Genomic DNA, 25,911 nt, shown 5'->3' with positions numbered 1-25,911 from the left:
AGAGGCACTGTTTTATCCTTGTCCTATCTACTTGATATGCATACCGTCATCATCATTATCTACGAGGTCAACTAATCCATGATATTTACTTTTATAGAAAAATTGCTCAAATTTATATAATTCAGCTATACCACTTTTCCATATTTTTCTAAAGGAGTTAAATTCAGCATACTATAGAGATACCTGCCTATTCATGTTTATCATAGCACAATTCACAATAGTCAAATTATGAAATCAACCTAATTGTCTATCAACCAATAAATAAAATATGATATATCTATATCTCTCTCATATATAGATATATCAAGATGAGATAGATAGATAGAGAGTATTCTTCAGCCATAAATAACAAAATCATGTCATTTGTAGGAAAATAGATGGAACTGGAGATTATCATGTTAAAACGAGTTGGAGTCTGAAAAACATATCACAAGTTTCCTTTCATATGTAGAATCTAGAGGATAAAGAAACTATTAGGCAAGGATAACAGGATGAAGGGAAAGGAAAAAGGGAGGGAAAAGGGGAATAGTGCAAGACTGGAAATAATAAAATTATGCTATATGCAGGGTATGAATACACTACAATGAAACACATTCTGTATAATTAACATAGCAGTAAAATTAATAACAAATTAATTTATAAAATATATGATTCTTCTTATTATCATTTTAATCTCATTTATAAACTTCAAAATATATTATTAAGTAAATTAACATACAAAAAAAGATACGGTGCTAGGTTATAATATAAAAATTCTTTAGAATATTTCTTGTTAATTGCTAAAATCTGTTATTTTATTTTATAGAAAGCATCAGTAGGTGAGAAAGTTAATGAAGATAAATAAAAGTAAAAATAACATTGAGCAAATGGACATGTAATATCACCAAGGCAATTATTACAAACACATCACACACACACACACACACACACACACACACACACACATTCACCCTGCCTTCTCTTTCATGAAAATGATCTGGAAAATGCACAGAGCAAAAAATTCCTGACAACACCAAGTTGGGTATAGGTGTTGCTTATTTTTAAGGCAAAAGTAAACAATAGGCTGTTTGCAGTTAAAAAGAATCATTACATAGCTTAAGGAGTTTATGGTAAAACTTATGTTTCTTCCTCTTAGTCAACTTAATCTTATATGATATATTCGAAGACTATATATTCATGAGGATGAATAATTTTTTAATTATTTATTTGTTCTTTACAGTTATAAAAGTGGAATGTATTTGACATACCTACATGGAATATATCTTCCCATTTTTTGTGTTTTTGTCCATGATGTGGAGTTAAACTGGTCCTGTATTCATATATGAACATAGGAAAGTTATGTCCAATTCATTCTGTTGTCTTTCCTATTCCCATTCCCACTGCCTTCTCTTCATTCCACTTTGTCTAATCCAGTGAACATCTATTCCCCACCCCACTTATTGTGAATTAACATCTGCATACCAGAGAGAACATTCTACCTTTGTTTTGTGGGAGATTGGCTTATTTCACTTAGCATGATAGTCTCCTGTTCCATCTATTTACTAGCAAATGCCATAATTTTATTCTTTATGGCTTGTTTCTACATATACCTTTGTGTATATATACCACATTTTTAATCCATAGAATAAAGATTTTTTTTCTCAAGATCATTTCCTTAGGATACCTATACTAGTATGATTTTCTTTGTTGCCAATTCACAAATATAAGACCAAATATTTTATATTATTCCCAAGAAATAACTAGCAATTGGTTTAGAATGCTGAAAGTAATACAGAATTACAGCAATGCATTCATTTCTCAGTATCCTAAATATAGTGCAACCCTCCAGATTGCATGCTATGAATTTAGTTATTAGGAATACAACAGATCTAAATTTTTCAATTACTTCTACCATACAACCCTTATGTGATCTTAAATGGATTACTTGATCTCCTTGAGAAACACTTTCTTCATTAGTAAAAATGAAGTTAACAATATAACTTACCATTATTTCAAAACTTATAAGATTAAAAGTCATCCTCTATCAGTGAAACTCAGTAAGTGAAATACTTCATATTTTCAATAAATATTGGGCAGTACTATATAAAAATGTGAAAAGAGCTAGACTTTGGACTCATAAATTCTTAAGCATAAAGTATTATTGATGTGATAGGTGCCTTGAAAAGGGAAGATTTGGGAAGGGAGAAAATGGCACCTGTGTTGGACAAGCTGGTTCTAAGTGGTGCCCAGAGTACCTGGAGTGATGATCCCAAGCATCAAGAGTAAAGTCTACACTAAAAATATATGTCTGCAGGTGTTTTTCCTTGCAGTGCATTTTTGAGTCACAAATTCATCTAATAACACCTCTGCTTAGTCTCTGACCTGGGTCGAGGGGTAACATATCAGCCAGAAGTCTAGCAGAATATCCCATCTTCTGTATGGATGCACAGTATCTTTCCAGTACCTGGTTATTAACAACCTTTCACCAGCCAAAGCAGTTATATTTTCAGGCCTAGGTGTTTATTTTATTTCTGCATTATCAATTATTTCTGTGGATTTATTGCATCTGCAAATAACTGTTATCATTCTCAGAGTAGATCCAGCCTGGCTGCAACCCCCAGAGAACTCAGGGATTCTAAAGCAATTAGAAAAGGAAGAGACAAGCCCTAGTGTATCAGGAGGAGCCAGAGGTGGCAAGACAGGCAGCAGCATACCCTCGGGGCCAGGGAGGCAGGTCTTGCAGCTATCAAGGGAGGAAAAGAAGACTCAAAATGGTTTAAAGACAGTACTGGTTCCCAGACTACTGAGTTGCAAGAGTTCAATAAAATATCTTGGATTTTTATACTGGGATTCTTTGACTTCTCTCACAATTGCTCATCACTTACTAGTAAGTACTCAGATACTCTCATTTATCTCTGCATTTTACTTCTATTTTTTTTTGGCAATTAGCCACATAGACCTTCATATACAGGAAGAAGAGGAATTCAGAAGTCATGTCATTAAGATAAAACCTATAGCAGTTTTGTTGATAGAAAAACATACTTTGTAGGAGTTATTAGAATTAGGAAGATATTTAGATTACTTTGTTCACATGTAGCATCATTCTAGAAATTATACCTGCCTGCAGGTCCATCTTCTGTAGGACCTAAAAGCAAGAAATAGTAGAACTCTAGGTTAATTGATTTGGGTTTACTGATATTTTACAGGGAAAATGAAATCAAATACATATCTTCATAAAAAATTCAACTTTAGTTTTTGTACAGGAAAAACATGGCCAAAAATAATTTCCCCAATTTATGACACAGGGAGATTCTAGTCTAATCGGGCATTCATTTGTCTCCATATGGCAGCTACACGAATTCTCTGTTCTGTCGAAAAGAATTAAAGAACCCATAAATTCCAATGTTGCTTTTTTTTCCTGCAAAATTTCCAGAATTTTGTATTTCCTAACATAAGTGCCTGTACATTTCATTGCAGAGCCTTCTGAATACATCATGGCCATTACTAACACATCATATGCTGAAATCACCACCTTCCTCTTGGTTGGGATGCCAGGGCTAGACCATGCACACATCTGGATCGCTATCCCTATTTGCAGCATGTATCTTATTGCTATTCTGGGAAACTGCACCATCATTTTCATCATCAAGACAGAGCCCTCCTTACATGAGCCTATGTACTATTTCCTTTCTATGTTGTCCCTGTCTGACTTGGGTTTGTCTTTGTCTTCTCTGCCTACCATGTTGAGGATCTTCTTGTTCAATGCTCCTGAAATTTCAGCCAATGCCTGCTTTGCCCAGGAATTCTTCATCCATGGATTCACAGCACTGGAGTCTTCAATCCTCCTGATCATGTCATTTGACCGCTTCTTAGCCATCCACAACCCTCTGCGCTACAGCTCCATCCTTACATCAGTCCGAGTTGCCCAAATAGGAATGGTGTTCTCCTTTAAGAGTATCCTCCTGGTTCTACCCTTCCCCTTCACTCTGAGAAGCTTGAGATATTGTAAGAAAAGCCAGCTATCCCACTCCTACTGCCTCCACCAGGATGTCATGAAATTGTCCTGTTCTGACAACCGAATCGATGTCATCTATGGCTTTTTTGGGGCACTCTGCCTTATGGTAGACTTCATGCTCATTGTAGTATCTTACATCTTGATCCTCAAGACTGTGCTGGGAATTGCATCCCGAAAGGAGCAGCTCAAGGCCCTCAATACTTGTGTTTCACACATCTGTGCTGTGGTTATCTTCTATCTGCCAATCATCAACCTGGCCATTGTCCATCGCTTTGCCCAGCATGTCTCTCCCCTCATTAATGTACTCATGGCAAATGTTCTCTTACTTGTACCCCCACTGATGAACCCAATTGTTTATTGTGTGAAAACCAGGCAAATCAGGGTTAGAGTTGTAGCAAAATTGTGTTAGAAGCAGATATAATAGTGATACGTGATAACGTGGGGGGAAGTCTTCGGTGAGTGAGAAAAGGTAAGTATAAGAATTGTTTTATTCACTTTGAATTCTTACCATGGGCATAGAACTAGAGACAAGAAGTGCATTGTCTAAAGTTCCCATCTCAGACAGCTAGAATGAAAAGAGTTGTTTTATGATGTTTGTTAACCATCATCATCAGATAATCATCAAACTACAACTATACAAGTCTTCTGAAAAACTGGTGAATTTACAAAGTTTTTCATTTCCTGTGAGTTTTCATATGTCTGAGATCCCTTTTATTGAAAGGTGCTTGACTTCAATTTCATGCAATTCTTTTCTATTCATTTTTTTTTAATTTGGATTTAATTTTGCCCTGGGTTACCTAAAACCTTCTATTTTATCTTTTATTGCTATGCTATTCTATATTGGTCATTATGCTTGTTATTTGCAATTGCTGTTATATATTTATAACAGCACAAAATGTGCTGTCAATGATTGGAGACAACTGAATGTTTTATTTATTTTTATAAACTTAATGTCTAGGACATTTCTGATGCAGCATAGATTTTAATAAATAATTGCTAATGAATTAAAAAGAAAATAAGATCATATAAAAATGTATGTTGAAGAGTTCTGAAAAATTCCAACAAGGTAGAACAAAATTATTTTAAGTTGAGTATTCCAAGTATTAGCATACCACAAATGCTCAAAGGTTTTGAAAATAGGGTATGATGTTAAAGAAAATTATACTGTCTTTGTTCTTATGGATAAAAAATAGTCCAGTTTCCTTTCCTAAATTGACATCTCTTTTATACCATTTAAACAATTTTATTTAGCCTTTTTTTATGACTCATTGAATTAAGTCTTTTCCACAAAACTCATCAATCCTAGTCTCCTACATTTTTATTCTCAAGTAACCTAAAAGGAAATTTTTGAAAGTGTCATGTTAAAGAATAATAATTAGCCTAGATCTGGATAGTATACCACAGTAAATAACAAAATTTTAACAGATATATGCACAGTTTTTGAACCTCTACTTCATGCAAGATATATTACACATATTTTAAGGCATAATTTTTTTAGGGGCATACTAGGGATTAAACTCAGGGGCACTCAACCACTGGGCTGCATCCCCAGCCCTATATTTTATTTTTATTTAGAGAGTTGCTTAGCACCTTGCCATTGTGGAGGCTGGCTTTGAACTGGAGATCCTCCTGCCTCAGCCTGCCCAGCTGCTGGGATTATAGGCATGTGCCACCTGGATGAGCTTAAGGCATATATTTTTTTATGATTCTTAAAATGACCCAGCTTTTCATCAGTTATTCCTTCCCATTTGTTTCAGTTGAAGACACTGAGACTCTAAGAGATTGATTTAGTCAACTTCACACGGTCAGGAGATCAAAACAGGGATTCAAACCTTATTTTTAATACCCCAGAACAGTTTCAACAGAACAGTTCCAACTTATTCAGCCTTTTTAGCTTTCAGATTCATAATTGCAAACTTTTCCACAAAGCTTTTCTCAGATAGGAAAATCTATCATCAGATCAAGGCAGCGTTTCTGAGTTTGAAGTGTTTAGCCACATCCTGCTACCTTTTCCGTAACCTCAGGAGCACAGGCAGGGGGTTGAGGTTGTAGCACAACAAAGCACTAGATGAATGCTTTATTAGTTGAAGGAAATGGAAGCCTACATTTTTCCAGTGTGAGGCAGAACAAAGTAAAGAACTTCGTCAGACTCTACTAACAAGATGAGAAGTGATTAAACAACAAGCATCTAAGAAAATGGTTTGCAGGGGAGCCCACAAAGGTACTGACTTTGGAAAAGATAATCACTCTCTTAGACAAACAGCCAGAAAATTATATTTTGTGTATTAAAAGAGGTTGATATTTTTTGTTCTTTGAGGAATGCACACTTGAGTAATCTAATATAAAGCAAACAAACATAAACCATAGACATGTTATATGGTGGAATAGACGGCTTTTAGCATGAAAAATGGAGAAAATTATTACTGTCTTCAACTTTTATTAAAGTTATATTTAATTGAACAAATATTATTAAACTCTAACTCAATTCCACTCACTGTGGAATGTACTGGACATGCAGTGCTGGACACAGTACCCATGTTTCTAACTTTCCTGGAGTGGGAGAAGACCGAGCCAAGATTTCATGAGCCCATGTACTGCTTCCTTTCCATGCTCTCTGTCTCTGACCTAGGGCTGTCTCTCTCTTCCTTACCAACCCTTTTGGGATTATTCCTGTTTGGTGTTCATGAAATTCATGCAGCTGCCTGCTTTGCCCAAGAGGTTTTAATCTACCTGTTCACGTGGCATCTGACTAGTATGTGGCCCTGTGTGATACAATTTTAGCCTGTTCCAGAGTTATCAAACAGGGGTCTTGATGACTTCTAAGAAAGTTCTTTTTATTCTTCCACTGTCTGTTTTCTTGCAACAGCTGAAACCCTGTTATTAAAACCTGCTCTCCCAGCCTGTTTATCCCCCTGCTCTAGGGACTGTCTGCTGCACTTTCTACTGTGCTGTATTTTGTGTTTATTACTTTCTCCTACGTGATTATAAAGACAGTACTGGGGATTGCCACCCTCAGAATGCAGTTCAGTGCTCTCAGCACCTGCATCTCTCACATCTGTATGGTGTCATCTTCCAAGTGCCCAGGCTGAGAGCAGCCATGCTCCGCTGTTTCTAGAAGATGCATGTTCTATGACCCCATCCTCATGGCTGAGAACTTTCCTCCTGGTGCCACCCTCAGTGAATCCCACTGTGTACTGTGTGAAAATCCATCAAATCTGAGAAAAGGTTGTGGGGAAACAACAAAAAGAAGTTGATCAAAGCAACCAGAAAGGGAATAAATGCATAGGTAACAACTAGCTAGACTTTGAATGTTTGGCTTGGAGAAAGCATAATAGAGTCTTGGGTTTTAAACTCAGAATTCATAAGAAAAATGTCTTGTGGAACTCAGAACCCTGATTTCCCTTAGTACCTTGGCCATCTTGGATTCCCAGATTTTGCATCTGAAAATCTGATATGTAAAGGAAAACTGGAAGATTCTGCTTCTTACATTTTAGGATATATGCCAATAAACAGTATGAGAAAAGGGCCTATGTCAATACCTCTCTTGAAAACATTCTGCTCCTACATTGTTGTCTGAAGTAATAAAATCCTTAGAAGCTAAAATGGTTCTTTGGTTGTTTTGTTTTTTTTTTTGCTGTTGTTGTTGCTTTTTTTGTTGTTGTTGTTTGTTTTAAAGCTCATAGTAATGCTATGAGTGATCTGTCTAGTCCCAGAACACCCTGCACACACTTGCTAACCTTAAAATCTGCGTATAAAAAACATTTCCAGATATAAATTCAAGCTAACAATGCTATTGTTTTGGAGTTATCTGAGTTTCCTACACTATTATCCAGGTTATTATTTTTAATACCTTCAAAAAACCAGATTTTATTGTTTATTTTAATGGTCTTTGTAAAAAGAAATACATTTATCTTGTCATTTATACATACTCAGTTTCCCCATATATTTTACTCCCACTTGTTAGAATAAGTTTATGATAAGCATGTATCTAAGGAGCATCTATTTTTATTTTTTATTGGTTCTTTTTAGTTGTACATGATAGTAGAATCCATTTTGATATAATTATACAAGCGTGTCTTGTGAAACTCAAAAACCTAAATCCCTTTAGTACCTTGGCGATCTTAGATTCCCAGAGTATTTATCTCAAAATCTGACCTGTAAAGGAAAACTGAAAGATTTTGCTTCTTACTTTTTTTAGTATATATGTCAATAAAATATTTTATTCTAATTAGGACCCCATTCTTGTGAATGTATACAATGTTTGGATTCACTGTGTTATATTCATATACGTACATAGTAAAATTATATCAGATTCATTCCACTGTTGTCACCAGCTGGGTGGGCTGGCAAAATGAGCTGTGTTCAAAGGAGTTGGCTGTATCAATAACTAAGAAAACGGTGAAGAAAACATGCAGCACAACAACATGATTTCTAAGAATGAGAGTGGGACAGCTCAGTGACCCCAAGGGTCAGCTCCACATTGGGCAACATTGGAAAGAGCAAGAGAGAGAGCAAACCCAAAACCCTCCTATTTATTGGGGAGAAGACATTGGATAGAATATTCTTCCTAAATAAGGCAAGGGGTAGGGTTTCGAAGGGTGGAGTCTTGCTTGGTGATGTCTTATGGTCAGCAGATTGATTGACATCTTAGCAAGTCATACCCATCTCAGGTGCTGTGTGGGAACACAGGCAGATTGAGAGGAAAGGCACATTTGCATCGCACAGCCCAAAGAGTGCTCAATGCCAGAAAAGTCCCCTCATATGCCCAAATGTGCATAGCTCACACAAACAGACCATGGGTGGCTTGGGACACACTGTCTTTCCTTTTCCTACCCACTCCCTTCCCTTCATTCACCATTGTCTAATCCATAGAACATCTATTCTTTCCCTCTCTCCTTATTTTGCTTAGTATCTACATATCACTGAAAATATTTGACCTTTGGTTTTTTGAGATTGGCTTATGAACAATTTTTATTATCTAAACAAAATTAGTGAGGCTTTTACTTTTTTCCTCAATCTTGAATCCAGGTGGGGTCATATTTTCATGATGAAACCCTCCCTGATCACTTCCAACCTAGATAGATATTATAATTTCTCCTAAATGTCAATCTTCCTGTACTTGTTTTTAAAATCATATATATTAAGGATTATTTTCTTATATTCTAGGATCATTTTCTTATAATCTTAGAATCCTGTACTTGTTCTGAATATCATATATATTAAGGATTATTTCCTTAATTCTAGAATTATTTTCTTATAATCCTAGAATCCTATTTATCATTCATAACTTATTTTTTAAAATATATTATACAATTATTTGGTGTTAGAATATGAGTTTCAGGAGAGCAGTGACTGCCTATTTTATTCACTACTTCATATCAGCAGCTAGCTCAGTGAAAAATGTACTATACAAAGTCCAAAAAGTTGTGCACACACACACACAGACTTTAACATCACAGAGAAATAACTTTCTTGTTGCTTATTTATGACCACACTTAATGCTTTTTCTGTGCCCAATGCATACTTCAATGTCATTATGTTTGTTTTATATCACTAACAAGAAAATATGCTTTCAGTTTTGAAATGTTTTGAATAAGTATGGTGAATATCAATCTTCAAATGATTAGATATTGATAATGATGTTTATTTTGACAAAGGAGAGTAGTGAGTACAGTTAGGATTTGAGGAGGCTGAGAAAGTGTCTTTGGGGTCTCCTTTCAGCATGAGAAGAACTCAACTGCAAGGAAGATAAGATTCCTCAAAAAGGAACCATCTTTCAGGTATAACGTATAAGTTACACAAAAGCTTAGTGACTTACAACAACAATAATCTTTCATTCACTCATAGTTTTGTAATCTGTTCAGGGCTTAGCAGCGAAACCTCATCTCTGTTCCACACAGCACCACTTAGGCACCTTCAGAGTGGCTGGAGGATGCACTTGTAAAATGGTTACACCTATAGCTGCCAGTTGATATTGGTTGCCAGAGTTAAATTTAGCTAAACTTCAACATGTGACCTCTACACAAATCTTGGACTTCTAATAACATGATGACTGGATTCAATGGAGTACCATAAGAGAAAGTAATGTGCTCCTGGGAGCAGATTGGAAGGAAGCTTCTAAATCTAAAATATTGTACCTGGCAAGGTATAGAGTCACTTCTACTGTACCTCTTAGTTACACATTAAAGAGGATAGAACAGTTTCAAAGGAAGGAGAAACCAATTCCACCTTTTGAAAAATGATAAAAATTTGGAATTGCCTTTAACCCATCAGAGACAGAATTTTTGCTTCTTTAGTTTTACATTCAGTTTCATAACTATAAACCATAGATCAGTGTGGATCTCCTCTGCATTTCCATACGTTCTCATTGCTGAGCAGTGAAGACCATCCTGCGCTGCTCACGACGGTGCCACAGAAACTACTCTCTAAACTGATCATCAGATAGGACTTGGAAAGCTATAATTATTTTGCATTGCAGTTCAGCTCCCACATCCATTCCTCTCAGCAACCAAGGAAGAAATGGAATAGGGAGAATGAAGCCCAACATTTCTCAGGCTCTCCACTATCTACTGCATATACACATACTTCATCCTTTAAAAGCAATGAAACATGAGTAGTTTCAATTTTGCCATGTGACATCATGTCTTCTGTATATATTATACCAACTTATCTCATTTTCATCCCTAAGAGGAATATCACTACTCTAACAAAACTTAATCTAAGTCCCTAAATAAATAAATAAATAAATGTATCACCTTCCTACTTCTTCTAATGACCTGACTATACCTTATGTATTGTCCTATTTTTAAATTTCTTTTCTAATAACTACTGCCCCTCAGCCTCTAAACATGCTTGCTTAAAAGTGTTTAAAGAGTCACATACCCTGGATACCTCAACTTACTCAGTCTTCATCAATTTCTTATTTACTGTAATGTGTTTTGATTTTTTATTGTTACATACATGACATTCCATGTCTCATGAGTGCATATTACATGGAGTTTTTGTTTGTTTGTGTCTTGGTTCTTTCTTTCCTCCTCTTTCTACTCTCTAGACATGAGCAGATCACTCTAGCTCTTCAGTTGACCAGTATCAGGAGGTAACAGAGATTATATAAAGATGCACTAGCTGCATTTGAGGCAGACCAGTGTAGGCAGACATTTAGAAATCCAGAAATTTATGTCAATAACTCAACAGGTCCTTGGCAAAGGGATTCTATACAGCCTCTTGTTGGGAACCCTTTTAGAATCCTGTCTCTTATTTATCTCCAAGTTCATACAATCATAAAATGGCATGTGAATTTGCAGAATTCTTCATATTGAACAACATTTGCATTTCTCAAACAACTAGGACTTGCAATAGTCTTTGTCTCTTCACCCTCTCATGTGTTTTTCCAATATTATTAATTTCAACATTAGCTTTAGCGATGACCTCTAGTTTGGTTTATATTTACATTTTGCTTGCTTTTCTCATTTCTTAAAAACTTTAGCATTTCTTAAAGAGTTAAAATATACGAAGTTAATAATTATACACTTTAGATAATAAATGATGTTGTGAATATAAATAATATTAAATATAATATGTAATACTTATTAATGATTTTATCATATGTGTTGACCACTAAAATAGTTTTAATCAAAAATTAGACTTAATAGTAACATCTCTCCTAAAAGTAAAGCAAACCCATCTATCAGTTCTTGGAAAACTAAGATCTTGTTCACTTTACTAATTACTTTAATAATAGTATTTACCAAGGATGCATGAAGTATCAGCTATCCTGTTCAGGTGCATGTATCAATCATTTAAATTGATCTTAGAAGAAGTCTTGGTAAAGATATTGGTAATTTAAAGAAGTGAACTATTTGAAGGTATTAAATCAGTATTTTGAGTATGAGTTTCTGAATTGTGACTCAAATCACATATACTGGGAGGACAACACAGGAATGTCTAATAGTAACTAAGAAACCAATAGTTTAGGACCAAAGACCAAGAACTTCCTCCTTTCTCCCTAACCTCAAACCAAATCACATTACCAGTTGACTCTAAAACAGATGAGAATTCTTGATAGTATCAAAATCCATGTTGAAAAAAGGAGGGGGTGTATTCCTCCCTTAAAACAGGAAATAATAATCTCAGAGAGATTAAGGAATTTGCCCTTGGTCACACAATCATATGGTTAAAAGTATCAGAGATGGTGGTGTCACAAGTTCAAAATCTCAGAAACTCTTGAGGCTGATGGAGGAGGATCACAAGTTTGAGGCCAGCCTCAGCAACTTAGCAAGGCCCTGTCTCAAAACAAAAAATAAAAAGAGCTGGGGTGTACCTCAGAGGTAGAACACTCCAAGGTTTATTCCATCCCCAGGACTATGAGAGAAAGAAAGCAAAGAGAGAAAGAAAGGAGAAAGGAAGAAAGGTAGGGAGGGAGGAAGGGAGGGAAAGAAGGAAGGAGGGGCAAAGAGAGAAAGAAAAAAGAATCAGAGGTAAGGCTGATCAGCTTTATCTTTTATCTGAGTCAAATCTCTCTCTTTCTCCCTCCACCCTGGTCTCCATGTCTAGCTGGGTGTTTAATACACAGTTTCAAAACATGGAATCCACAACTAGAAACATACTAATATCTTGAAGATAACCCTTGCACACACACAGTATAGATTTCCCTCCCTAACTGTTTTCCCTTGATGCCCATGTTTTAGGGCTTCTCATCAGCTAAGAACCACGAATACTCTTCCGGGAATTCTCAGCTTCAGAAAAAGTCCCCAAGGAGAAACTCCTGGACATTTCAAAAAGCCCTCACATTTTAAATATGGGATATTCTTGTAGCCAAGCTACAGTGCAACCTGAGTTCTGAAGTATGTCTTCTGAGTCCTGTTCCTTCCTGCTATTGGTACTCAGGTATGACTGCAGGCAGCATCACACAGAGAATAGTCTAGAACACAGAGGGACTGGGCATTTGGAACCAGGAACACACACTCAGCTCTCCGTCCTGGCTACTTGCTAAATCCTCATATCATGCTGGTAAGGCTGTTTTAAGTTGCAGATGGATTGGGATAGAAGACCTGCAATTCTGTCACTGCATGTGACATTGTCAAACCAAGGTAGACATTTATTCTTTTTATTATTATTCTTTTTAGTTCTTCGACATCTCTCTAACTTACTAAGAAAAGGGAAGATTTTTGAAAGAATATTTCAATTTCCTGTATTTCTTCCTGTATTTTATCTGTAGATTTTTCTAACTTTTATATTATATACTATCTTCACTTAAATTGTTTGCAATGTTGTGATTTGAGCCCCTCACCGTCCTCCTCATATTTCATCTCCTAGCATTTTTTTCCATACACTTGGCAGCCATCCTATAACTCAAGCTCTCACTCAAACCAAATATCAGTACACATAACACCCTCTAGACTCTCTCACCAAGAATTTCTTTCTTTTTCTTTTCTTTTCTTTTTTTCTTTTTTTCCTTATTGGTACCATGGATTGAACCAAGAGATGCTTAAACATGGAGCCATGCACCCAAACCTTTTATCCTTTTTTCTTTTTTGAGACAGATCTCATTTAATTGCTAAGGCTGGCTTTGAACTTTCAATCCTCCTGTTTCAGCCTCGCGAGGTGCTGGGATTACAGATGGGCACCACCACACAACATCAGGAATTCCTTTGTAAACTTGTGTTCAGCATGTCCAAAACTGAACTCAGTCCCCCAAACATTTTACCTCTCTATTGTTATCCATTTCAGTTCATTAGTCATTTTTTATATAATAGAAATCTCTGTACACAGGTTTGCCCAAGGTAGGAAATTTTTTTAATTTACTTTTTAATTGTCTAACTCTTGTAACAGTTAAGTTCGTTTGCAATCGTAGTAGAAAATATGTTGTAAAGTGATCATGTAAACTCTCTCCCATGCCATACTGCCAGGGTTGGGATTTTCTCCTTAACCCTTACTTTCTCTGCAGACTTACCCAATTGCTTTACCTCTTTGTGCCATGATTTCCAAACTATGCTCATGAGAATAGAACCTATATGGTAATAATGGTGTCAGAGTTGAATGACACAATTCACATTAGACATTTAGAAAAGTAACAAGTCTATAGCATATTTAATAAATATTATTTATTTTAAACTTCTTATGCATGTGATAAATAATATACTAGTTGCATTGCATTTGCATACATAGAACACAATAGAGCATTTTTCAGTGTAACTGAATAAAACTTCTTCAGGGAGAGCAAAGGACAACCCAGTCCATGCATTTGAAGAATCTATACCTGTTGTCACAGTACACAAGCCCCAGAGACACAGCTGACTCCAAGTCCTTCAGATTTAGTTTCCTCCTCTTATGCTAAGGATTAGAGGCTTTTACCAGCTATTTTAGATTTCTCTTCTTAATGTCTTGTGCCTCAGATTTGATGCACACGTCTTCTGCATTCCCATCTCCACATAGAAGACCAGCTTAATCAGTCTGATATCAGAGACACACATCTATCCTGCCCCCTTTTCTAGAATTTTTTTTTTCTGAAGGCCCAGGTTCTTCTATAATGTTATTCAGTTCCAGTCTTCAGATTTACATACTACATTTGGCCTCCTAACCTACCAAAAGTTGTTATGTAGATTCAGGAAATACATCTCTCTGGTCACAAGTTTCAATTTCAAGGAGTTCAATAAACATTTACTAAACACTCCCTCTGAACTCCCCTATAGGCTAGGCAAGTTATAAATACATTTGAAGGCACGTTGTAGACAACTGATCCTAGTAGAAATTATGTAAAGTGATGTATAGTACAAATTCTCCATATATATGATATAGATTTCTAAATACTTCAGTTATTAAATTGGGGGATTTTTTTCTGGAGGTAACATATTTAAAAAGTATTATCTGAGGTGACAAAATTAAACCACTAAGAGGCCAAAGCTGATGGAGAATCTGATGGCTCTCATGGGTTGTAGAAATCCACTGTAAAAGCTCCCCTTCTGAACCTTCTGGAAAAGACTAATGGATCCAGAGCCCCAGTTCTCTCCCATGCCATCTGTAGACCCTTCCTGACTCACTAGTCCTGGCTAAGTGACTGAGAAGTCAGCCCTGTCCCTCTTCAGGAATCTCATTCTATATCGCAGGCTGGTGAATCTAAAACTGTAAAGCCATGGCCATTTCTTACAACAGCAGCCTCCAAAAAGCCACCTTCTTTCTGACGGCTTTCAAGGTCTGGAAGATCTCCACGGCTGGATCTCTATTCCCTTCTGCTCCATCTACCTGACGGTTATCCTTGGGAACCTCACCATCCTGCACATCATCCGGACTGATGCCACCCTCCATGAGCCCATGTACTATTTCCTGGCCATGCTGGCCCTCACCGACTTGGGCCTTTGCCTGTCCACACTGCCCACCGTCCTGGGCATCTTCTGGTTTGATGCCAGAGAGATTGGCATCCCTGCCTGCTTCACTCAGCTCTTCTTCATCCACACCTTGTCTCTGGTGGAGTCCTCAGTGCTGTTGTCCATGTCCGTTGACCGCTACGTGGCCATTTGCAACCCGCTGCGCTACTCCAGTGTCCTGACGCCTGCACGTATCATCAAGATGGGGCTGAGCTCAGTGCTTAGAAGTGCCCTGCTCATCCTCCCCTTGCCCTTCCTCCTTAAGCGCTTCCAGTACTGCCGCTCCCACGTGCTGGCCCATGCCTATTGTCTGCACCTGGAGATCATGAAGCTGGCCTGCTCTAGCATCATTGTCAATCACGTCTATGGGCTCTTTGTGGTGGCCTGCACTGTGGGTGTGGACTCCCTGCTCATATTCCTGTCGTACGCTCTCATCCTGCGCACTGTGCTGAGCATCGCCTCGCACCAGGAGCGCCTGCGGGCCCTCAACACCTGCATCTCCCACATCTGCGCTGTGCTGCTCTTCTACATCCCCATGATCGGCTTGTCTCTTGTGCATCGCTTTGGTGAACATCTGCCCCGCATTGTGCACCTTCTGATGTCTTATGTTTATCTGTTGGTTCCACCCCTCATGAACCCCATTGTCTACAGCATCAAGACCAAGCAAATCCGCCAACGTATTGTTAAGAAGTTTGAGTTTGTAAAATCACTTAGGTGTTTCCAAAAGGACTAAGTTAGCAGGAAGAGAAAAAAGTTCACCACGTTGTTTGTTTTATTTGTTTGTTTTTGTTCATTTATTTCACTGTATGCTGTGAAAAAAATAACATTCTCTTAATTACCAACAAAAAATAATTAATTAGCTCTGCAATAAATAGTCTGTGTAACCTTTGGAAAATTACCTACCTCTCTGGTCTTTAGTTTCCTTAATTCAGGAATGAGTATAGAAGTAAATTTGGGAGCAGTGGCACATACCTGTAATCCCAACTACTCAGGAGGCCAATGTAGAGGATTGAAAGTTCAAGACAGAACTTAGTGAGACACTTTTCAAGATAAAATAAAGGTTTGGGTATATAACTCAGTGATAGAGCACTTGCCTAGCATGTACATTGTTCTGAGTTCAATTACCAGTACCTCAAAAAAAAAAAAAAAAAAGGAATAATTAAACCTTTTCTCCTTAGAGAGATGAAGTGACAATTAACTGAGAAAATTCATGCATGCATATCGCTAAAACAGTGCCTGACAAACACACAATTCTCAATAAATATTAACTGTTCTTATGTAAGGAAATTCAAGTGACACACGCCTGTAATCCTAGCGGCACAGGGGACTGAGGCAGGAGGATCACAAGTTCAAAGCCAGCCTCAGCAAAAGTCAGGTGCTAAGCAACTTAGTAAGACCCTGTCTCTAAATAAAATGCAAAAAAAAGAAGTCTGGGAAATGTGCCTCAGTGGTTGAGTGCCCCTGAGTTCAGTCCCCAGTACCGCCCCCCACAAAAATAAAAGATAATTCAAAACAGTAGCACAAGTTTCATCTTTCAAATCCTCTGGTAAGTGGAATTTAATTGATGATCACTCTTAATTTACCTCTTAACATTTTTGTTATGTTATTATAATAATCATAATTTTTATTCATTGGCAACCTATTTGCAAATATCCACACTCACACTCCCAGTGATGGCTTTTCACGAAGGGTACTTGCTAAGGACCCATGCATAAAAGTAAGAAAAGGAGCAAATGCCCTGGAAGTCTGAGGAAAGGAACCAAATTTAAATAATATGAAAATATTCCTGGATAATCAAAAAGGCAACAGAGGCTGAGGATTGTAGCTTTCCATGTGAGATACTAATCAAGCATCTTCTAATCAAGCATCTTGACTTCTTCCTTTTGTTTTATGTATATTGAAAGGGTGGAAAGGTGGGAGAAAACCATGCAATGTTTTGTTTCTTTGTGAGGAATTTCCCTCATCTCTGGGCTCAGCCATGTCATACAACACATGCACACAGGCTGCTGTGGTTCTTTCTTACTGTTTTTGTTTATGTCCCCACAGTGCATAGTTTCTGTGCCACCTTTATTTGTGTTGGTACATATGTACCAATTAGCTAGCTTGTGTGAATCATTTTTGTACTGCAGTGGGACAGAAGAGGCTGGACACTTGAGGAATTTTCTGGAAGCAGGTTTATTGACTGCAGGGTTCAGAGGTGGCTCTCACCTAAGAATTCTTCCTTTGAACCATAAGTATAGAAATACTTTGAACTTCATATCCAGTGGAGGTTAGGGGACTAGGAGGTTCATATAATAAGTGCATTTCATTCTATCCTTTAGATAGACAGGGGTTTCACATCTTTTTTTCTGCAAACCTAGCATTTATAAACAAAGAGGAAACTACAAAACACATTACCTTCTGCATATTTTTGCTGATAGCTGATGTTCTATGCAAAAAAAAAAAAACTCTCTGATAAGAAGAGGAATTTACATGACACAAATATGGTGGGGGTTTCTGCTTAATTATTATAAGAGTCTTCTGGGTGGGGATCTCTGGCCTGCTTCATATATTACACATTTGTCTAGATACAGGAGGAGAGAATTATAACACTATATATTCATATATATAGGTAGAGGTGTCCTCCTCTAGGACTTTACCTAGAGTCAGAAGAAGGAGAAAGTTTTGGCTCAGCAATTTCTTCCCTTTACAGTTTTGTTGCCCTAACTCTAGTTGCCAAAAGGGAAACCAGTGAGAGAGCATTTTACACAACAGGGAAGCAAGTAGAACCAGTGGAGCTTCAAGACAGTGGGCTATATACAAAAATGATTTGTTTTAGATCCTTGAATTTCCCAAAGCATCAGGAAAGAGAGAAGATTGCAATAGTAGTAGTAATAGTAATGTGTTTGCATAACTTTACGTAGGCACATATGAATATGAATACATAAAAAATGACACATATTTACACAATGGCTTGTGCAGTTCAAATACGCAGATTCATGTATTCACCCTAATGGAACTGCATGCTTCCTAGTGTCCTGGGTGCCTTCTGTTTTCATCACCCTGAGATTGTTGAAGAAGCCTGCTTCACTCAGTTCTTCTGTATTCATAATTCCTCATTCTTAGAGTTCTCACCTCTTCTCATGATGGCCTTGGATCTTTGGGAAGTACTTTCTCACACCTTGACATGTATTTCACTGTTCGTTGTTTCTAGAATCACAGAAGCAGGACTGTTCTTGGCAGGAGCCTGAGCCTTGCTTTCTCCTTCCTGTTCTAAGGTAATTCCATTATTGTGGATGAGCACTCTACCCTTCGCCCTGTTTACACCAAGCTAACAGGAACATGGCTGTCCAGGAACCGTCAGCTGCATGCAAGGTTGAGTAGCACTTGCTGCATTCTTACCTCATTCTTACCTCCCATCGTCTTAAATACAGGGACCTGCAGGGTGGTGTCTGGAGCTGGCTCCGCACACCTTTGTTGCTCACCCCTGCACTGCTCTTGTGGTAGATAAAGATTGTCATTGAAGAATCTGTTTCTGTATTTCTCAAATGACTTTATTTATTATTACCTTCACCATAAAAATGCTAACTTGTTTCAAATGGCTCTGTGTTTTCAATGATTTTAGTGTCCTTTTTTACCTAAATGTTGATTGAAATGTGTGCATTTTTAAATGTTTTAATATTCGTCTAGGAAAACATTGAAATTCAATCATTTTGTTAAAATTTAAATTACCTCTGTCTTCATTAAGTCCCATCTCATTATTATAAAAGGGCTGGTTTCCTTTTTAATTCTCATATAGACTTTTTAGACGGTAGTTTTAATGAGATTAATTACTATTACCAATATTGCATATCTAATAAACTGGAGTCTAGAACTACATTCAGGTCTGTATGACCTCAAAAGTCGAACTTTTTTGAGATTGTGATGTTCAGACTTTGTGAATTCAAATTTCTCTACATTATATCCTATTCTTCCCTCACAGAAGATACAGGGCTAAGATACAGAGAAGATAGGATTATCTTTCCTATAATATGGACTAACCTTTATGCTCTTTCTATTAAGGCTCTTGAAAGATTTATCAAATATTAATCAAAATTTCCTCCCTCTCCCCCCCACCTCCCTCACTCCCTCCAAACAAATGCACTGAAGTCTACTCAAAACATATCTAAGAATAGCTTTCTCTTCCAAGAGTTTGGCCTTAACTATTACTCAAGATGGACATGTTTTGGATATGTTTCCCATTTCCATTAATGCAGAGATGTTCCGAGGTGAAAGGGTTAGATCGTGAGGGCAATAATCCCATTGGTCCATCCTAGAGTGAATGTACTGACTGGGCGTTGACCATAAGTAGGTGGGGTGTGATTAGAGGAGATGAGTCACTGGTGGCATGCCCTGGCAGAGCACATCTTCCCCATGGCCCCTTCTCCTTTTTCTCTCTCTGTCTCCACACTCCCTAACTCCCTTGCTGCCATGAGAGAAGAAAATTTCCTCTGTTAGGCCTTCCCCCCATGATTTACTGCCTCACCTTGGGCTGGGAACAGTAGAGTCATCCATGTATGGTCTGAGAACTCTAAACTCATGATCCTAAAATAAATTTTTCTCGTCTAAGTTGCTTTTTTTGAGTATTTTTTAAAACATTTTTTTTAGTTGCTTATGGATCTTTATTTACTTGTTGAGAATCAAACCCAGTGCCTCACGCATATAGGCAAGCACTATACCACTGAGCTATAACCCCAGCCCTCTAAGTTGTTCTTTTTGGGTATTTTCATCACAGCAATGCAAAAGCTAACTAAAACAGGCATGTAGAATAAAATGCATCTCTTATTGTATGTGAAATATTATTTTGCTATTAAATATTTGCTAAATGCATGGATAGATGTTTGACAGGATTATAGCTAAAAAGGGGTGATGCACTTAATTATTTCTACCCTAAATTCTATGTTAAAGCCCTGACTCAAAGAGCCTCAGGATGTAACTATATTTAGAGATAAATTCACTAAAGAGATAAGTAAGAGAAAATAAGGTCACTAGGTTAGAGCCATATAACTGGTGCCCTTATTAATGAGAAACTTTGGATACTTAAGAGAAATTAGGAGTTCACATGCACACATAAAAGGTCATGTGAGATCATAGTAAGAGACTAAGAAAAGAGGCTTCAGGAGAAGCCAAGCCTGTCAACATCTTAATCTAGGATTTTGTTGGCCTTCAGAACTATAAAAAAATAAATCCTTTGTTAAGCTATCAAGACTATAGCATTTTTTTACATAAACTAGTAAATTAATATAACAGGCAACTGAGATGGGTAGTAATTCTAAGTTAAAAGTAAAGATAAACATTTAATTATGGAAGGAATAGAAAATTCTGATTATGAAATCAGACTTGTAAAGAAATCATGAAGTCAATGATATATATGTGAAAATTCCCAAACCCCGTGGTTGACATAACTATCCAATTTTTTTAATCTGTCAGGAAAGGACAAGGCCCAGAAATCTGCATTTGACAAGCATCAGAAGAGATTCTGATCCAGATCATCTGGCGACTGTGATTTGAGCCACACTGGTTCATCACAATTCAATGTGTATACAGCACGTCCACCAAGAACCCGGGAGTGAGGCCACAGGACCAACCAGGTCAACAAACTGGAATAAACTCTTGGGACTGGTTTGGGGACTCTGGAACATTCCTTAATATCTTTACCTTTACACTCCCAAGAGAGAGCCAACAAGTTCATTTCCATTATCTGAGTAATAAAAACACTGAAATGGCCCTACCTTCGTGTCTCTGATTGTCTTCTCCCCCAGCTTTCTCAGTGTCCAAAAATGGATGGGTAACTCTTCATATCCTTGTATTCACATATAAAAACTCATTTTCAAGTTTTTTTTTAATTTGTTTATTTCTTGCCTTCTATTTTTTCCCTTTCTTTTGTTTTGTTTTGGTACCGAGGATTCAACCCAGGGCCTATTAAGCACACGCTGTACCACTGAGCTTCACCCTAACCCTCGCTATTCAATTTTAACAGAGTCACCTTCCATGCAATGGAACACCAGAACTCATTTCTCATATAGAACTTTAACTTAGTGCCCATCGAGCACCTTCTCCTCATCCCCCTTTCTCTCCCTGGCCCTTAGTAACCACTATTCTACTCACATTTTCTGAGACCCACTTTGTTAGATTCCACAACAGTGAGATTATGTGATATTTGTCTGTCTGTGTCTAGCCCTCAAAATATCACGTATGGTTATCTACACCTACCATGCCCAAGGTCACTTCCAATGCACATAATTGGAACTATGCTGTACCATACGTGCAACATTCTCAACAGCACATGCTCTGCTTTCCTAGAATTGCAGAGTTTGTTCAAAATTTTCTCCACATCCTTCAGCAGTAGTAACAAGAACATGGCACCCACTAGACCTCCCATCCAAGCTTCTCACACGTTGTCTCCTTTTTATCTTTCCCACAGAGTCTGAGATAATGAGGTCCAGAGACCTGTCCACAGTAGGGAATTGATTAAAGATCCTCAAGGGGTCTCAATAGTACCTCCGGCACTTGCATAAAATCAGGGATTTAAACATCTACCCTCCAGTCCCTCCATACCTCCTATGCCCAGTGTGTTTAGCCTCCCTTCTTCCTGGTTGTGAGTTGGAGAGCTTCTGGGTGCTCCGCTGTGGAGCAGAGATCTCAGAAGAGTCAACCTGAGGTGGAGAAGGAGGAGAGACAAAGGATTTGAACCATGAAAAGGCTATAGAGGATGCCTGCTGAAGATGGAAACAGCTGCACCCAGATCTCGCTAACTGCACAGGATCCCAGATCTGACCTTAGAAGTAGCTCAGAAAGCAGAAAATGGCTTTTTCGCATCCATTCACTTCCTTGGTTCCTGCCCAGAGATTTGCCTCCTACACGGTAACAGCTGGATCATTGATGTAAGCAAGTTGAGTGGGCAAAATTGAGGTGCAGAAATGAGATGAACTCAATTATGAAGGGCTCAGCATTTAGTCGTTAGCCCCAGGCACAGGGTTATAGAATCAAGAGTTACTTCCAAAAAACAAAGAGTTAGGTGGATAAGAAATAATCTGACCCTCTGGAAGAAAAGCTTTTCTGTAACACAAAAGGACATTTCTATGAGTAACCACAAAATATAAATAGAATCAGAACAGTCATTTATCTTGCCCAAGTCCCTTCAGAAAAAAATCCCCAAGCAGAGCAACTAGGGGTAGAAAGTCATGTTAAATTTACTTCCCAATCCCACCCTACTTTTGATAATTGCTTTAGTACTAATTAGAAACAATGAAATCTTCCCCAAACCTGATAATAGATATTCTGAATATATATTAATGAGAAGCACTTAGAAGAATTATCTTACCAGCATCTTTCTGGTCAGCAGGCTAAAACAAAAGATGATCTTTCCCAAGCAGATATCACTTGGCTTCATTATTCTAGACTTTTTTTTTTTTTAATTTCCATGTCCCTTCCTCCAACCCATCCTTCTCTCTCTGATTCCTATTTGCCTCCCACCTACCACCAGTTACATAGCTTCCAAATATAAACACAGTCTGTCTTTAGCCTACCACAAACAGGTGGTAGGAACCAAAGGTTTTTGATCTCTCTATATATCTTTTGTCATGCAACCTTAACCCGTTAAACAGCCAATTTATTAATTCAATTTTTTTCCAATAATTGGTATGTGCTTTGCAGCTTCAGAATTGAATTCCAGCTCCACCACTGATGGACAGTATGACTTCAGACACACTATTGAATTCTCTCTCTCTTTCCACGTTTGCAAATTGAGATAATACTACTAACTTGCAATGTTTCTCTAAGACCTTAATGTGATCATTTTTACAGTGGTCCTGGTAAAATGCTTGGCAAATAGTAACTGATTATCAGGAATTATTTCACTCTAAGACAATTTTCTGCCTTTATTTTCATAAGTCATGTTGTTGACTAAGATGTAGTGTGCCTGTCTCTGACAGGTAAGTTTATTCTGCCTTTTCTAAATTCACTGTGATGAATAATGTGGTGACCACTGATCATGGCTGCAGCAGAAGCCAAGAAACTTAACATGAAAGCCAACCTCAGCTTCAAGTGGACAGTGAGTTAATAACAGAGGCTATTTAATGGCATTGGAGTGAAAGACAAAATGTCTCTCTATATATGTATGCATTTCTCTAACCAATTTTTTGTCTGATTTTTTTTTCAGTGCTGGGAATTGAAACCCAGAGCCCCACACATTCAGGCAAGTGCTCCACCACTGTGGTACATCCCTAATCCACTTATTTATTACTTTAGATAGATATCAGGAGTCAGTACACTTTAAAGGACTATTAAATTTTTATTTTTATGATAGCTGCTGCTTTTTAACACTGAATTACCATTTTTTTTTAAAAAAAGTGTAACAGCTGATTCATCTGGAGTCAGAAAAATTAGCTCTTGCTTCAAACCCCATTTTGGCCTTTTACATCTCTCTGCTTTTATAGATGTTTATAATTTACTTTAAGCCTCTGTTTCTTCATCTATAAAATGACACTATTGTGAGAATGCCATCATAGGAGTTTTTAAGGAGATAAAAATGTACCAAGTTACTAATATTTAACTAAATAAAAATTGAACTCTATTTATGCAAGAAATAAAAAATGCTGAGCACTTGCTATTCCAGAGCATATTCTAAGCACAGACTTCATAGAGGCTAAGGAAGCAAAGCCTGTGCCCTCTTTGAGCTCACATTCCAGTGAGACTATCCATGAGGTGTGAGGAGATCACTGCTTTAGAAGCCAAGAAGCCTCAGTTGGCATCTGACCTCTGCCCCTGAACTAGACTCCCAAACCTTTCTTTCTTCATCTCTAGAAGAGTGGGCCTACCAGCATCATTGACCTTTGCTCTGTGGACTCTCGTGGATGTGGCTTCATGATCAGGAATGTGGCCACGGAGGATGGTGCTGCATTCTCTCCTGCCACCCAGCTCCCTAGCAGTTGGATTCCTAGACTTCTGGGGAATGCCAGTTCCTAACTGAGTGGAGGATCAAGACTTGGATGATTTTTATGTAGCAGTCAGGAATAGCTTCACAAACAGCCATTACACACTCTCCAGTTCACTCCAGAGTTGCAAGGTGGGAAGCATTTATGAAAATCCTGGAGCAGGCTAGGCTTCTGTGTTGGGAAGACCAGAAAGCAGGTGAGTGAAGGGCTTGTCTTTGTCCAGGATTTGGGTTTTTTTTTGACTGATGAAGTTAAACAAAATAGAAAAGAGAAAAGAGCAAAGAATAGCAAAGGAACATAGCAAGATAAGGGGAAAAGAAAATTTGGGACATTAGTGAGGAAAAAGGCATATGAGGAGTTTTCAATAAAAGATCTATTCCTACTGCCAAGTATGGTTGGTCATGCCTATAACCCCAGTGATTCGGGAGTTTGAGGCAGGAGGATTGCGAGTTTAAGGTCAGCCTGGATAATTTGGTGAGATCCTGTCTCAAAATTTAAAAAAGGATGGGTATGTAGCTCAGTGGCAGAGCATCTCTGGGTTCAACCCCTAGTTCTGAAAAAAACATATTTTTTATTTATAAGAAGAAGCCAAATTTAACATGGACAATAAGAATAGGAAAAATGTTCTTACTCCTTACCACGAAGGAGCCAACAGAGCGATTACTAGCATCCAAAGAATAAGTTGTTATAGAATTTATTCTACCCCCCCCACAACACACACACACAAAGCCATGTCATTCCATGGTAAAATGCAGCCACTGTTGACCCACCATGTCACAGGAGGTAAACTGAATTTTCCCCGCTCCCATCAGCCTCTCTCCTGGGATTGCTTCTGTATTGGGAAGACCAGAGGATGTGAGTAACCCTTTTTCTAGGGTCAGGGGTTTTATTCGACTAATGAAGTTAAACAAAACAGAAAAAAAAAGTGAAAAGATCAAAGAAGAGCAAAGGAACAAAGCAAGATAAGGAAAAGAAAAGATAAAAGAAAATCTGGGACATTGGTGAGACAGTGACTAAGTCTAATAAAAATTTAAAGCTGAGCAATATGGCACACACCTATAGTCTCACCTATACACACAGGAGGTTGAAGCTAAAGAATCCCTTGATCCTATGAGCTCAAAACCAGCCTGGGAAACCTAATGAGATGCCAACTAAAAAAAAAAAAAAAAAAAAAAAAAAAAAAAAAAAAAAAAAAAAAAAACTCTAGAAAGCAAGGGAGTCTGGCAAGGGAGGTTGATACAGTGGTCAGAACATTCAACACACTCAGTTTAGCTCTTAAAAGTTGCACAACATTAGGAAGTCCCTTGACAATTCCACATCTTTCTTATTGAAACTACAAGACAACAAAATATTTCCTTCAAACAGATGATGAGAGGAAGTCAGAGATAAGAGTGAAACAACCCCTTAGAACAGCTGGACAGTTCCAGGTCTACTTGATTCTGATCTCAGTCTCTCTCTCTCTCTCTCTCTCTCTCTCTCTCTCTCTCTCCCTCTCTCTCCTCACATTCATTCAATTTCTTCAAGGTGCAATCAACAGCATTTGCACAATTCAGGTCAGGGTTTTGGAAGAAATTGACCTCACCCCTTCTCTTCACATACA

General features: G+C 37.7%; 2 protein-coding genes across 2 annotated transcripts; both read left to right on the top strand.

The window, feature by feature from the left end:
• The first annotated feature begins 3,473 nt into the window (after positions 1–3,473).
• Positions 3,474–4,403, top strand: Or51a4 (olfactory receptor family 51 subfamily A member 4). The gene has a single exon (XM_076844053.1). It carries the CDS (start codon positions 3,474–3,476, stop codon positions 4,401–4,403), a length of 930 nt encoding a protein of 309 aa, XP_076700168.1.
• A 10,722-nt stretch (positions 4,404–15,125) lies between these two features.
• On the top strand, positions 15,126–16,090 carry Or51g1 (olfactory receptor family 51 subfamily G member 1). The gene is given in 2 exon segments (XM_076844052.2): positions 15,126–15,171; positions 15,174–16,090. Coding segments are annotated over 2 exon segments (963 nt in total).
• Positions 16,091–25,911: the final 9,821 nt, after the last annotated feature.

This window comes from Callospermophilus lateralis, chromosome 2 (genome assembly GCF_048772815.1).
Source record: "Callospermophilus lateralis isolate mCalLat2 chromosome 2, mCalLat2.hap1, whole genome shotgun sequence".
NCBI lineage: Eukaryota > Metazoa > Chordata > Mammalia > Rodentia > Sciuridae > Callospermophilus > Callospermophilus lateralis.
This window is presented reverse-complemented; position numbering and strand designations above follow the sequence as displayed.

Excerpts from the sequence above, each read along its gene's own strand:
- Or51a4 (XM_076844053.1), top strand. The coding sequence starts at position 3,474 with ATGGCCATTACTAACACATCATATGCTGAAATCACCACCTTCCTCTTG.